We start from the raw sequence: 16172 nt of genomic DNA, 5'->3' as shown, positions 1-16172 counted from the left end.
TCTTTCTTTCATGCGTTCGATTTGGTCTTTCTCACAGCAAAATGTTACAGGAGGTCTTGCAATTGCTCTGAATTGGTTTAAATGAGTTAGGGAGATAAAAAGTGGGTGGCAAAGATAGTAAAGAGGGGAAAATTGTGCCTTTATAACATGATGAACATTTTTAAAACTTTTAACTTGCTCTTCTATGTATTTTTTTTAAAGCAGGCAGTAGTTTACTGTACAGCAATATGCAAGTATTCCATTCCAAACATTTGGAATTTGTTTATGAGTAACGAATGAAAACCGCCGCAGTCAACTGCCATGATTTCACTACACCAGCAAAACACCACACGCACAAACCAATACACTTCAATCAAATGCAAAATGGAAAGAAGTATTTGTGTTTTAAATATGAGTGCCATTCTTCCATGTAGATTATCCTTAACTGAATAAGGATAAAATAATTGATTTAATAATTAATCTTGGATAATAAGGATATAATAATCAATATAATATTTAATAACGGATTAATAAGTCTTGGCCTTAATAATTAAGGCCAAATATACAGACATGTAAAAATCAAATTAACATGGTGAATTAACATCCTAAACATGCTCATGAAGATACATTACTGCAGGACAAAGACAGATTACAAGGAAACCAGTTAAATCATCTGTGTGTGTACATACTTATCTATAGTTTAAGGACAACATTTTCACCAAAAGTGAGCTAAATTTGACCAAATCTCCCTAATTTTGAAAAATGATTAATAAATAAAGTTTATATGGTTTTATAATAAAAACGGTTTTCTTTTAGGGTTAGTCTAATTAACATTCATTATAATTAGCTTAATATAAAAGCACTAGAAGTCTACAACGGAATGTCCCCATTTACATAGTAAAAGTGTGCTTGCGTGAGTGTGATTGTAAACTTACCTCACCCACTGGACACATTCTGTCCCAACAGCATCTCAGCTGTGCTCATGGACAGCAGAGAGAAAGAATGTGTAAGAGAGATGCATAGACACAGTGTATGAGTACCGAACCTTTATAGAGATCCTATCCCGCCCCAACACACACACGCACACACACACACACATGTTGGTCTACCTATCATTATGAGGACTTTCCATAGACATAATGACTTTTATACTGTATAAACTATAGATTCTATCCTCTAAACCTAACACAACCCCTAAACCTAACCCTTACAGAAAACCTTCTGCATTTTTACATTTTCAATAAAACATTGTTTAGTATGATTTTTAAGCGATTTGAATTATGGGGACACTAGAAATGTCCTCATAAAATCACATTTATAGCATAATAACCTTGTAATTACCAGTTTGTAACTTACAAAATTGTCCTCGTAAATCACAAAAACACGCACACACACACACACACACACACACACACATAACACGCACACACACAAACACACACATCGATTTTACACCATGTTCACTGCAATCTTTCAGCCAAAGGTCCATATTTGGACAAAGAAAGAGACAGACAGACAGGAAAAACATCAGACAGCAGGACAGGGAGAGAGAGATCTTTGATTCTTCAGTAAATATTAGATTAGGGTGAGCTGTGCTGTTTTCTGCCCATCAGGATTGGCAGGCCTTTATTGGGTTAGTCCACTGAAACTGGTGTGTGTGTGTGTGCTGGGACAGGAATGAGAAGAATGCTCAGGGCCTCCTTTACTGTCAATGCAGGGAAGGAGCTACAGGATTTGGACCGACGCAGAACACACACACACACACACACTTCAAACACTCTTCTGGGTTCAAACAGAGCTTGTCACAATGTAAGCTTAACAAAAGCATCAATGATTCAATACATTATGCAGTTGAGAACAACAAAGAATTTCTGAAAGAATATAATAGCGTCTTCAAAACACGTGCAAATTAGTGAGAACATGCGTGTATAATCCGAGAGGCCTCAAGGATGTCTGTATTTTAGGAATAATAGAAAAAAACAGGGACATATGTGTAAGGCTACAATAGTAACATGTCTTCAACCTAAAACCACAGTTGCATAAGTTTGCAGACAGAAGTCTAAATTCAAATAATCAATGACGTCATGTACACACAAAATCACAGAGATAGAAACACATTATACAAGCTGAAGTATAATCTAGACTGCAGACAATGACTGCTCACAAAGGAACACACCCAACTGAGGGGGCTGAATTCATTTTTGTACAGCTGTCTGTTATAAAAGCTATTCAGAATATTTTATTAGAAAGGTGACATGGTACTAATCCCCTAGTCAAGCGTGCGTGTATGTCTTATGTTGGCTTATTTAAAAAAAAATGTAACCCATCATAAAATGAAATAAGGAAACGCTTCTAACAAATTAAACCCCACAACAGCAAAAGGGGTGGGGGAGGACAGAAAAAGATTGAGAGAAGGAAAGTATGTGTTTTTGTGCAAATCTGCTTTTGGGGGGTAAAGATAAAGATGGGGCATAGAAAAAGGTGAGAAATTGGAGTTCTAAATCCACCTTCTAGGCCATTCTGGAAATAAATTTGGAACCCAACCCTTTGAGAGCACAGGATCGTTCAAAAATGGCGAGGGGGCATCCAAGTCAGGATGGAGAATGTCACAGTGGGGTAGAATTATTATTTTTTTAAATCTAATTCGGGGCTCCAGACTAAAAAATTACTTCGGAGCAATTGGCTCCTTAACAGAAATTTTATAGGAATAGTTCGCCCAAAAATAAAAACATTTAAGATTTTTAGGATTTAATTTCCTACATTTTTTCCACGGAGGGAAAAATATAAACGTTTCATCAATAGCCTATACATGATCATGAGCGATTGAAGCTCTGGCTTATCGTGCTGAACCTGGATATCAGTACACCCCTACATTCTCTCAAATATTGGAGGGTGTGCAGTGAACATTTTACCCCTGAGGATTTCAGACCATCGAAAGAAACAAAGGGTCGATATCGGAGTTCATCGGCTGTGCCCATGCTGTTTTCCAAAGAACTCATGTATGTGTGAAAACGTTGTCATTGTCACGCCTCCCTCAGGCTCTGGACCTCCCTCAGTGCTCCTCCTCATAACCCGATTTCTAATTCATTGCACCTGCACTCAATTCACTCGCTCATCACTGCCTGCATAAATAAGTTTGTGAAGCTTTGTGATATCACCTGTACCACTGACCTCAGTGAATCTCAGTAAACGCTCTCGCACTTAGTGTGGCTTGAATTCGTGACAGTCATATAGCCTATATATTTCTGCTAAAGAAAAAGCACAAGTAGATAATGCAAATGCATTGCACTGAAATAAAGGATGGTTATTTACTGCAGTAATGTTTTTTTTTATTATTTGGAAATGATTTATTTTTATTTTATATTGTTTTGAAATAGTTTTGGACTGTTTTGGTTTGTGAACTTTGCTTGGTCTGTGCAAGTTTCTCTTGTAAACAATGACGTGCTTCCTGCTTTCTTCACGCGATGCGTGACCTTACCAAAGAGCTTACGCTTTTTGTTTCAGAAAATACAAATCGTTTGGGTTCAGATTAACTTTATTTGCCAACTTGAGTCTTGTGGATTATTTTGATCCACAAAAATATGCATTTTGAACTGTCAATACATTCACTTGGATTGTTTAAAGGGGAGGCATGAAATGAAATCCTAAGAAAAGGAAGACAGCTGATAGCCAATTAATCGGAGGTTTAATAACAGTATATATAGTGGAGAAGACACATTAGCATTCTCCTTTGTCTCAAATGTTCACACCCCTTTCATAATTTATACAAATACAAGAGATAAGCTTTCTTTATTTAGCCCTTCAGAATCTATATTACAGATATTTACATAAAGTACAGTATGCATATAGTAGTGTGTTGCCTTCTTGATTTTTGTACCTTGTGTAACAGTTGTGTAAACAAGGTAGTTGTGTACACAAAGTCCCTCAATTTTCCTAAGTGTCAAAAGCTTCATCTCATATATATATATATATATATACACTCACCTAAAGGATTATTAGGAACACCTGTTCAATTTCTCATTAATGCAATTATCTAATCAACCAATCACATGGCAGTTGCTTCAATGCATTTAGGGGTGTGGTCCTGGTCAAGACAATCTCCTGAACTCCAAACTGAATGTCAGAATGGGAAAGAAAGGTGATTTAAGCAATTTTGAGCATGGCATGGTTGTTGGTGCCAGACGGGCCGGTCTGAGTATTTCACAATCTGCTCAGTTACTGGGATTTTCACGCACAACCATTTCTAGGGTTTACAAAGAATGGTGTGAAAAGGGAAAAACATCCAGTATGCGGCAGTCCTGTGGGCGAAAATGCCTTGTTGATGCTAGAGGTCAGAGGAGAATGGGCCGACTGATTCAAGCTGATAGAAGAGCAACTTTGCCTGAAATAACCACTCGTTACAATCGAGGTATGCAGCAAAGCATTTGTGAAGCCACAACATGCACAACCTTGAGGCGGATGGGCTACAACAGTAGAAGACCCCACCGGGTACCACTCATCTCCACTACAAATAGGAAAAAGAGGCTACAATTTGCAAGAGCTCACCAAAATTGAACAGTTGAAGACTGGAAAAATGTTGCCTGGTCTGATGAGTCTCGATTTCTGTTGAGAAATTCAGATGGTAGAGTCAGAATTTGGCGTAAACAGAATGAGAACATGGATCCATCATGCCTTGTTACCACTGTGCAGGCTGGTGGTGGTGGTGGAATGGTGTGGGGGATGTTTTCTTGGCACACTTTAGGCCCCTTAGTGCCAATTGGGATCATTTAAATGCCACGGCCTACCTGAGCATTGTTTCTGACCATGTCCATCCCTTTATGGCCACCATGTACCCATCATCTGATGGCTACTTCCAGCAGGATAATGCACCATGTCACAAAGCTCAAATCATTTCAAATTGGTTTCTTGAACATGACAATGAGTTCACTGTACTAAAATGGCCCCCAGAGTCACCAGATCTCAACCCAGTAGAGCATCTTTGGGATATGGTGGAACGGGAGCTTCGTGCCCTGGATGTGCATCCCACAAATCTCCATCAACTGCAAGATGCTATCCTATTAATATGGGCCAACATTTCTAAAGAATGCTTTCAGCACCTTGTTGAATCAATGCCATGTAGAATTAAGGCAGTTCTGAATGCGAAATGGGGTCAAACACAGTATTAGTATGGTGTTCCTAATAATCCTTTAGGTGAGTGTATATATATATATATATATATATATATATATATAAAATATGAAAAAATATTGCATGGTGAGTAAGTTTTTAAAAATAGTGCCATAATTAATTTAAATTAACATCATCCAAAGTCTAGTAAACATAAAAAAAACCTATGGATGATGGATTACATCAAGATGTAGATTTGAATGCAGGTGCAAAAACTTAATATAAATAAAATAGCCTGGTCATCTCTCACTGTTGCTTGCGTGCTATGATTAACTCGGTGTGATTTTGAAAAATATACATTCATAACATAAGAAATATTTAAGATTCCACACAATTTCATGATCAATTATCAAATAATCACATTTGTGACATTAACTGTGTTAACTCATTTTGTACAAAAGGACAGGTTTGTGAAAATTCACATGGAGGATCATGAGCATATCATAATCATTTTGCACAAATTTTCTGTTAAACTGTTATGCTGATAATATTATTTGAAATGAAAAATAAGCCATTTATGATAAGCAGCAATTGACCAGGAAAATAAAAATTGGCACTCCATGTCAAAAAGGTTGCCGACTCCTGGTCTAGAATCACTTACATCTTTACATGTTTTAAAAGTATTTTAAAATGTGTACTGAAGGAATCATGCTGCTGTTTTTCATAATTTTTGAATGGTATGGCTTGTATGATTTTTTTTACTATTTATTGTTGTTTAAAATGTATAATTGTGTTTTTTATGTGAAATTGTTGGTGCAGCCATCTTGATCAGGACTCCCTGGAAGAAGAGGGCCCGTATCTCAATGGGACATTCCTGGTTAAATAAAGAATACATAAATAAATAAATAAATAAATAAATAAAACACGTGGGACTCTTCTTTTGTAATGTCTGCAGTCCTAGAAGTGAATCTGATTCAAACTGCTAACCTGAGCTCCTGAGTTTGGGTGATTCATGAAAAAGACCCGGTTCAAAAGAGTAATTTGTTCACAACACTCTCATGCTGGGTTTGTTGTTGTGTGCAGTGAGTGACCAGCGAGCTCATCACAACAGAGCAGATGAAAAGCAGCACAAGACATACTAGTGGTGCACCCTCTAAAAATGTATTCAATAACTCACAAGATGATATCTGAAGAAACCGCATATGATCACACAAAACCCGATTGTTGCCAATGGTGACTAGATGTTAAATTATTGTCTCAATCAATTATTTTTGGTCGCATTTGTGACCATTTTAGTTGCAGTCCGGAGCCCTGACTTCTCATACATTTTTCCCATAAGGGAAATTATTTGTAACTTATAAACCTTTAACAGGGTTCAGGGTTGCTGCAGAGTTTCTACAATAAAATGTAAGACTTCTGAAGACCTTTAACATTCATAACATATCCCCATACAAAAACAAACCCACACAATCTCAAAATAAATAATGTATCACAGACTCTTACTTACACAAGCAGGGGAACACATTCAGCATGGCCTTAACATTGTTATCAGTAAAACAAGGTAGGCAATATGCAAATGTATAACACTCAAGACATGTTTTCCACACACACTGGCTGCCAAATGTTTGGATTCATGTACAGATTTTGCTGTTTCAGAAGGAAATTAGTACTTTTACTCACTAAAGTGGCCTTCAGCTTATCACAAAGTATAGTCAGGACATTACTTATGTAAAACAGCACCATCACTATTTGAAAGTATTTTTTTATCAAATCTAGACAGGCCCCATTTCCAGTAGCCATCACTCCAACACCTTATCCTTGAGAAATCATGCTAAATTGCTAATTTGGTACTTGAAAATCACTTGCTATCATATCAAACACAGTTGAAAGCTAATTTGGTTCATTAAATGAAGCTTCACATTGTCTTTGTGTTTATTTTTGAGTTGCCACAGTATGCAATAGAACATGTCTTATGGTCAATATTAGGTCAAAAATGGCATTCTCAAGAAACTCATCAGTCAATCATTGTTTTGAGGAATGAAGCTATACAATGCTTGAAATTGCCAGAGAACTGAAGATTTCATATAAATGTCTACACAACAGTCTTCAAAGACAAAGGACAACTGGCTCTAACAAGGACAGAAAGAGAGGTGGAAGGCCAGATGTACAACTAAACAAGAGGATAAGTACATCAGAGTCTCTAGTTTGAGAAATTGATGCCTCACATGTCCTCAGCTGTCTTATCTTAACTCCAATGAGCTTTTGTGGGATCAGCTAGACTGTAAGGTGCATGAGAAGTGCCCAACAAGACAGCCACATCTATGGCTGGGGTGAAATGTCACCTGAGTATCTGGACAAACTGACAGCTAGAATGACAAGAATCTGCAAAGCTGTCATTGCTTCACATGAAGGATTTTTTGATGAGAACTCTTTTAAGTTTTGACATTGACATTACTATTACAATTGTTTTCAAATTGTAATAGTAATTTTTCACATTATTAATGTCCTGACCAGTGTTGTGCTAGTTACTAAGAAATAGTAACTAGTTACAGTTACTAGTTACTTCATTAAAAAAGTAACTCAATTACTTTGTTGATTACTTACACCAAAAAGTAATGCATTACTGTTAAAAGTAACTTTTTAGTTACTTTTTTAAAGAACGTTCATTAATGTTCCAATTAACCCTTTTATGCGTTATGGTCTTACTCTATACAAACACAAAACTGACTTAAACAGAAAGTAATTTTTAAACACTATTTTATTTCAGTCAGACCAGCACAAACTGAATATATCACAAGGATTTCTGAAATAAATAACAAAACAAGCTGAATAATATGTTCAGAATCAAAAACTAAAGTGGCTTCTGCATCATAATAGCTGTTGTTTTGAGCCCTTAAAAATTTTCCTTTCACAGCTTAAGTATGAAAACTATTAACAATGTACAACATAACAAAACATTTTGAAATAAATAAATGAAAGCAATCTGAATTATTCAGAATCAATTTCGAGAAACTCAGCACCAAAAAACTGCTATTATTGACATATATTTACAGTAGAAACAGGCTGCATGTTTTCAACAACATACCGTGCAATAGCCTTGTTGATCTGTCCCTGGCTGTGGCTAATAACAGTCCGGTTAAAATCTAGTCGCTGTTGTTTGGCTGGAGGGGCTTGACTCACTTTGAGTGTGTCCACTGACACCGGGTTAGCTTCTAGCTTTGTTGAGGCATGTCGTTTCTGGAGGTGCTTCGACAGATTGGAGTTGCTACTTTTAGCAGTAGATAGGACATTCGAACCAGAAAGACACAGCTTACATTTCACTAAAAGATTTTTGTCTTTATGCTCAACTAAAGTGAAATAATGAGCATATTTCCACTTTGAAAAACTCGTCTTGCTCTCGCCTTGACTCGCCATGACTGTCGCGCATACTTGAATAAACGGAAACACGCCCACAGTGCGTCTGCGTGTTTACAGTGGTTGGCATCCGCCAATCCTACAATGAGTCGCAGCTGTAAACATGTTAGGCTGTAGGCTACACTTCAGCCAAAATTAATTAATTTAAAAAAGTAACGGACAACGCACCATATGGTAACGGTAACGGAGTTAATTTATTTAAAAAGTAATGCGTTACAGTATTAGTTACTGTCAAAAGTAACTGTGTTACAGTAATGCGTTACTAGTAACACGTTACTGCCCAACACTGGTCCTGACTATATGTTTTTGCTTGAAATCAAAGTTTGTAATAGTGTGATTCACCTCAGAGCTGGTTGGTTTAGTTCATGGCTTAGAACTCTTTTATGAAGTAGTCTAATAAATCCCTATGGAAAACATGATGGGAAAAATACTTCCAGAACCAAGATGGCTGAATAAGTGGGCAGGCAGAATGCCAAAGATGCTGTTGATAGAACTTAAAAATTAACACAGAATATACATTTAAACTATAAAGACAGTCAAAGTAAATCAAATATTCTTTCTAAATGATAGCTTTGAGGGGTCATATAATGGATAGTTGGTGTCACAGGGCTGATTAAGTAATCACATGGTTTAGTATTAGCAGCTAACCCTGATGGACAGAGCTTGACACTGACAAATCCCTCAAGGGCCCAATGTACTGTATGTTCCTTTAAAAGTGTATGTGTGAGTGGTTAAGCCACAGTCTGGAACCTGATTTTGAGAAATATTGTGATTTCTCTCATTACTGGAAAGCAACAGGAAGTGGCTAGAACTCTAGAATCTAGCTGATCAATTATACATTTTCTCAAATCCAGTGTTACCCCCTCATCCCCCCATATTAAAGCTCATCCTAAGATCAGATCAGCATACATGATAAACTACAAGTTTAAAACTCCCACAGAGAAACTTGCCTATTGTCCTTTCACATGGTGATAATCCGATGGCTGTCCAACCCAGTGGACCCAAATTACCAAATGTTCATCTTTCCATCTCAATCACAAATGCACTGACTCAGACAAATAAAAAAGGGGGCAACAACACAATCCAGTCAGATACGACCTACTTTCTATTCTCCCACAATCCCCTTTGTTCCCCCAGCAGCACCCTCTTTTTGCCCAGAGGCAAGAGAAATGGGGGATTGATGGAACTGATGGAGGAGGCTAGCAACAAAGACTTAACATCCAATTTCACACGAGGCACCATAGGATCCAAAAAACAATCTAAATCATACAAAAACTTCTTGGTACATACTTTCATGAACCCCAGGAGCCACTTGATACCTCTTATTCACTGAATAAACATAATTCATGTATTTCATGTATCAATTTGCAACTCAGATCATCCCTTTAATACAATGCATGCAAAAAGAATTATTAGAATTATTTCTCCTATCTCAGCTTAATATGCAGAGACAACTGTAAGTAAAACATTCATTGTTTTTTCCCCCCAAAAAAGTGTAAACACATTGACTCTGTAGCACTCTCAAAAATATTGCTTTGTTTGTTTGAGCATTACGGCCAGCCTGACCCAGCAACACTGACACTGGGGTGGGACTATCTGACTGTCCAACCAATGACACCTTGGGGGAGTATTCAGGAGATCTGTTTGAAAATTATCATTCAAGCAGTTCTGTTTGATGAAGATAGTTGCACAGTGTGACAGGGCAGAGGGCGGATCATGATATTACACACCCAGTCCATTATCAGGCTAATCAAGCCTCCGAGAGGGATGAAGGCTGACTGTGGATGGTGGTGCCACAGAGAACGTTTACAGGCAGCTGTCCGTGTGTGTTTGTGTCATTTGGTTTATTTCTTCATTAAACTATTAATTTGGCCAATGTGCATGTTGTAATCTCAATAAGGCCTCAATCACTTTCTTAATCAGACCTTATGACCATTGCAGAATACAGTAGAGTAGGGATGTCATTTTCAGTTTTCTGCCAAAAGAGAAAAAAAGCCAAACATTTGAACAAAACTGTTACTTTAAAGCTAGGGTGTGCAAATTGTTTTTGTTATACTGGTTGAAAGTCTCTTCACATCCTAATAGCAATCAATTATTTAGCTGGTGTAAATGTAAATAATTTTTATTTATTTTTTAAATGATCGACCAATCATTCATTCGGTCCGAATGTAATGATAGGATGTCCTTCCTGTCTGTCAATCCATATTTGCATTCCACCGCACAACTTGTTCGCACAGACAATCACACGTCATCAGCGCGGGTTCCTTGACGCTATACAGAGCGAGCATGAGAATGGAAGGAGAACCGCAGCTATCTTATGTTCCTCCTGAACCACCAGTAAAAGGAAACAAGAAAAGACCGTGTTAGAAACTTCTACAATGAAAAAACTTCTGGATCAAGAGCGTGCTAAAAGCAGAATTGTGTGTGTGTGTGTGTGTGTTCATGTGTGAAAGAGGAGGCACCTCTGAAGAGGAGTGGTGGTGGCGTAGTGGGCTAAAGCACATAACTGGTAATCAGAAGGTTGCTGGTTCAATCCCCACAGTCACCACCACTGTGTCCTTGAGCAAGGCGCTTAACTACAGGTTGCTCCGGGGGGATTGTCCCTGTAATAAGTGCACTGTAAGTCGCTTTGGATAAAAGCGTCTGCCAAATGCATAAAATGTAAAAAAAATGAAGCGAGGGCGGGCTCTATGCTCGCTAACTGCAAAGCCTCTCTGGATTACACACCCTAGCTTTAAAATCAAGTAACAGAGACACTGACATGACGAAAATACAGAATTTAATGCAAAAAGATGTAAACAGTAGCTAATGTTTAAATATAAATTGACTGTAATTAAACATGTAATTGATATCTGTATAGTGTTTGTATGTGTGTTCCACAACAGATCACAACAGCACAAAAACACTCAAAGGAGATTATGAAAGCACACTGTGGTGAAATTTAAAATGCATGAAAATATTCTGTTGGTATTTGCGTTTCCTAGTTGCCTATTAAAGTCTACATTCCCAAAAGTAATGAAGCGATAGCTCTCTTGAATAACAGCACATTCAGGGCCATTTCAGACCATTCTGGCACCCTGCATTTCAGTGCATCACTAGACAAGAGGAAAGACAATCTCCTGCTAAATGAGTGTAACATAACAGAAAACGATGGATCCAAAAGGAGGAGTGAAAACACTACAGCCTCCAATTTAATCTGACAGTGGAGAGGATCCTTAAATGTCAGAGCTAAAACTGAGGGAAGGTTGTATTAGCCTTGTAGTAATTGTTGGAACAGTATTTTATAAAATGAGATAACCGCGGTCAAGGGATGTAGACATTTCTGTAAACATTAGTGCTGGAAATGCGTAGAATGACAACACTGAAAATGATGATGAGAGAGCACGAGTACGTTTAAGAGGGAGAGGAAAAAATGCTTGAGAGCATGGGAGGGGAAGAAGTAGAGGGTGAACGTCACTCATTCTTACCTGCATGTGTTCGGTAGAGCTGCTGCTGAGATCATCTCCAGATTCAGAGTCATTTCTCATTTTTTCCAACCCATTTCCTGGTGACACGCTCCCATCCGTGTCCACCAACAACCCTCCTGGGAGTTTCCCCTGGCAACCTTGCTCTCTTGGAGGAGATTCTGCCCGTCCTTGTGGCAGTGAAGGGTTGCCATGGTGAAAGTTATGATGATTGTTGTTAAGCAGAGCCAGCTCAGCAACAACGCTTTTCATCCCTGCGTTCTGATTGGTATCCCGCAACAACAAAGGTGGAGTCTGTTGCCCTGGCAATGGGGACGGAGTTGTCGAAGGAGGTGGGCGCCCAAAGCTCGCCCTTTCCGAGGGAGCGTGCTGGTTGAGATTTTCGTTTGATGATCGGCACGGCCCGATTTCTAAGACGTTGGGAGGTTTAGCGTGAGGTTTGGGCGGTGGCATGAGGGCTCGTCTGACCTCCCGGACATACTGAGCAGGCACGTAAAACGCCTTAGTGCCCTCCTCCCGACGAACCTGCCACCAGTCCTCATTGGTTTTACGGACCAACATGTAGCATTCTCCTTGTCGTATGGAGATGAGTCTGTCTTTAGCCTTGTATTCATAATCATATTCCACCTCAATATAAACCTGCCCCGGAGCAATGGGCAGATCATAACGCCCATCCCGTTCCGTCATGACTTTGTTTGTGCGTTATTCAGAAGACTGAATCTGTCTGGATCCACATCTCTTGCCGTTATGTGTCCACATGACTCTGCAGGAAGAGAGAAGAATGAGTGATTGTTAGCAGGGTGTGAAAAGACACAAAGGGTCTGATGGAAAGTAAATGAGAACATTATCATACACACAAGCACATTAAGGTATAGTTCACCCATAATTGAAAACTCTGTCATCATTAACTCACCCTCATTAACTTCTAGAACTTACTTTCTTTCATGGAAATCAAAAGGAGATGTTAAGCTAAGATGTTAAGACTCTCGCCCCCAAACAATCTGCCTAATATCTAACATCTGCCTAAAAATCCTTTTGAGTTCCACTGAACAAAGAAAGTCAGACAGGATTGGAACAATATGAGGGTGAGTAAATGATGAACAGAATTTTCATTTTTGGGTGAAATATTCCTGCAGAAGTGTTATTGTCCATTCCAGCATTGAGGGCAGCCTCATGGTAACCCAATCATGCATGAGGATGCCATGGCAACCAACATATCAGTAATCCAATGATCAAATTACAATGACAGGTCTCAAGGAACAGTGCTCACTCTCTCTTTCTCATTCCAAACGCATACACACAGACAAACAATGACAATGACAGAACTTGAACTGACTGACATTTTCCAGAGTGTTGCTAACAGATGCCAAAGCCTTCCACTGTCAACATACATCTCTTTGCCTTCGTATACCCCTTAAGCATTCCTGGGTTAAATATACACTGTCATGCTCACAAATGGAGCTTAGAAATGATGGATTATGACAAACAACCTAGGGTCAGATACAAAGAACGGCTTGATTCACTCTCTCTTCCTTTGTTCTTTCATCCCTTGTGTACAAGAAGGTGCAAAGTGCCAACAATCCCTCATGTCTCTAGTCTCAGCCTTAGCTGGCAACGCCCACAGTCTGTTTACGAAGTGCCTGATGAATACTGCACACAAAAATGGCAATGTTCTAACCTGATTGGCTGACTGTATGTAACTTCCGAGAGGCAAAACAAAAAAGGCTTTTATAAATCTGCAAACAAAGTCATGTTTACAAGGTACTGGGGCAGCTACAATAAGGACATTTGCAGTAGAACAAATCCCTTGATTTGTCAAAATTTTCCAGGTTTGTGGCATAAAATCTTTTAAACATATTCAGAGTTTTGAGTCAAGTCAAGTGGTTTTTATTGTCGTTCCACCATATACAGTTAATACATTACACAATGAAATGAGACAACGTTCCTCCAGGACCATGGTAATACATAAAACAACTTAGGACAAACACAGAACCACATGAGACTACACAGACTAAATAACATACCTATATAAAGTGCACGTGCAAATGTGTGCAAAAAGTATGGGACAGTACAATAAATTCCAAAACATTTACAGGACAATAGGCACAGTGAGAGACAGTGCAGTGCCGACCAGTTTCTAAAAATGGCAAATGTAAACATAACATACTATGAGACAGTGTTCTATGCACATAGCAGCCAGGTATAAAGTGACAATAATTAAAGTGCAACTCAGAACATGTGTGTGTGTCAGTCCAGTCTTTGAGTATTGAGGAGTCTGAGGGCTTGGGGGAACAAGCTGTTACACAGTCTGGCCGTGAGGGCCCGAATGCTTCAGTACCTCTTGCCAGACGGCAGGAGGGTGAAGAGTTTGTGTGAGGGGTGTAGGGTTGCAACAGTACAAGATTTTCACGGTATGATAACAGTCTCAGAAAATATCACGGTATACGGTATTACACACGGTATACGGTAACTAAAGCATGTTAGTTTCCATGTTAGCATAGCATGTTAAATGAACTACTAAATTAAAAATAACATCAGCTGTGTGAGCTTTTAAATTATTGTCCTATGATTATTAACAGTTAACATATACTGTAGGTGCAAGACAGCACCAGACTGCTCTTGTCTGTACCTTTAACTCAGTGGTTCTCAACTGGTTTTGCTTCAGGACAGATTTTACATTGGACATCAAGTGTCGACCTGCCATAGATTAAACATAACCTGTATTTAATGTATCCTGGGTTGCATTTCCTTTTATGTTGAATAGTTGTGTTCATGGTTTTCCAGTACAAGGACATGCATCAAGTGTCATTATTTTTGTTGTTGATGTCAACAACAAAATCTACAGGAAGTTGTCTCTCCTCTGAAGTTGTCTCTTCAGAGGATTAACTGATGCCAACTCCAACCATAAGACATGGGAAATTTTATATGACATTGTCTGAACCTTGGATTTAGGATGGACCGGACCAAACCAAACCTCACCGAAATTACCAGCCAGATGTCTGATCTCAGCCTGCATCACCTCGGTCTATTGATGGACTACGACTATGGCATTGCTCTCTCCCTGCTGTCCACGACCCAGTCCGACTAGACCAGTTGAGAAACACTGCTTTAACTCACACACACACACACACACACACACACACACACACACACACACACACACACACACACACACACACACATACACACACTCAGATCCCCTCGCCTAGCTTCTCTCAGACATTTTCTCCGCTGCGTTGTGGCTTCAACACAAAGGTAAGGCTTGAATTTCCGTCTTTCTTACAACAGTCTACAAAATGTCACACAATACAACACAAGCACACTGGGTTGGCTTGTCGGGTTCTCTCTCGACTGGAGGCTCTGTGTCTGCTTTTATGCCGCTCTCCTCGTGCTCACTGGAATTAGAGACAGGTGTTAGGCATAATTTAGCTCAGGTGTAAGCACCCTTACCGCTTTCCTCTCCCGGACGGGCGCTTGACCACGCCCCCGCTGCCAGTGGTATACCATGAAACCGGTATACTGCTGCAACCCTAGAGAGGTGTGTGGGGTCATCCACAATGCTGGTTGCTTTGCTGATGCAGTGTTTTTTGTAAATGTCTTTGATGGAGGGAAGAGAGACCCCGATGATCTTCTCAGCTGTCGTCACTAACCTCTGCAGGGCTTTGCGGTCCGAAACGGTGCAAGTCCCAAACCATGCAGTGATGCAGCTGCCCAGGATGCTCTCAATAGTCCCTCTATAGAATGTTAGTGAGGACGGGGGGTGGGAGATGTGCATTCCTCAGCCTTCGAAGAAAGTAGAGACGCTGCTGGGCTTTCTTGGTAATAGAGCTGGTGTTGAGGGACCAGGTGAGGTTCTCCGCCAGGTGAACACCAAGGAATTTGGTGCTCTTGATGATCTCCACAGAGCAGCCATCGATGTTCAGCGGAGAGCGGTCACTCTGTGATCTCCTAAAGTCAACAACAATCTCTTTTGTTTTGTCCACATTCAGAGACAGGTTGTTGGCTCTACACCTGTCCGTTAGCCGCTGCAACTACTCTCTGTATGCAGACTCGTCGTTTTTGCTGATGAGACCCACCACGGTTATGTCATCGGCGAACTTAATGATGTGGTTCGAGCTTGAGTCAGCAGAGTGAACGGCAGTGGACTGACCACACAGCCCTGGGGGGCCCCAGTGCTCAGTGTGGTGGTGGTGAAGATGCTGTTCCAGA

At 39.6% G+C, this 16172-nt stretch overlaps 1 protein-coding gene across 7 annotated transcripts in view; it reads right to left on the bottom strand.

Moving 5' to 3' along the window:
* The window catches only part of arhgap12b (Rho GTPase activating protein 12b), a 97528-nt gene that overhangs the window by 69751 nt on the left and 11605 nt on the right, over positions 1-16172 (bottom strand). For 6 of the 7 annotated variants that reach the window (XM_052103314.1, XM_052103313.1, XM_052103317.1 and 3 more), the window contains one exon: positions 11967-12726. In XM_052103314.1, the coding sequence (XP_051959274.1) occupies positions 11967-12650 (684 nt within the window). In that variant the 5' untranslated portion in view covers positions 12651-12726. Of the gene's footprint in view, positions 1-11966; positions 12727-13453; positions 13473-16172 lie in introns of those variants that run through there. The other variant, XM_052103315.1, reaches the window with a different exon arrangement.

Source organism: Xyrauchen texanus, chromosome 33 (genome assembly GCF_025860055.1).
Source record: "Xyrauchen texanus isolate HMW12.3.18 chromosome 33, RBS_HiC_50CHRs, whole genome shotgun sequence".
NCBI classification, from domain to species: Eukaryota; Metazoa; Chordata; class Actinopteri; order Cypriniformes; family Catostomidae; genus Xyrauchen; species Xyrauchen texanus.
Note: the sequence above shows the minus strand (reverse complement) of the source record. Positions and strands in the feature narration are given on the sequence as shown.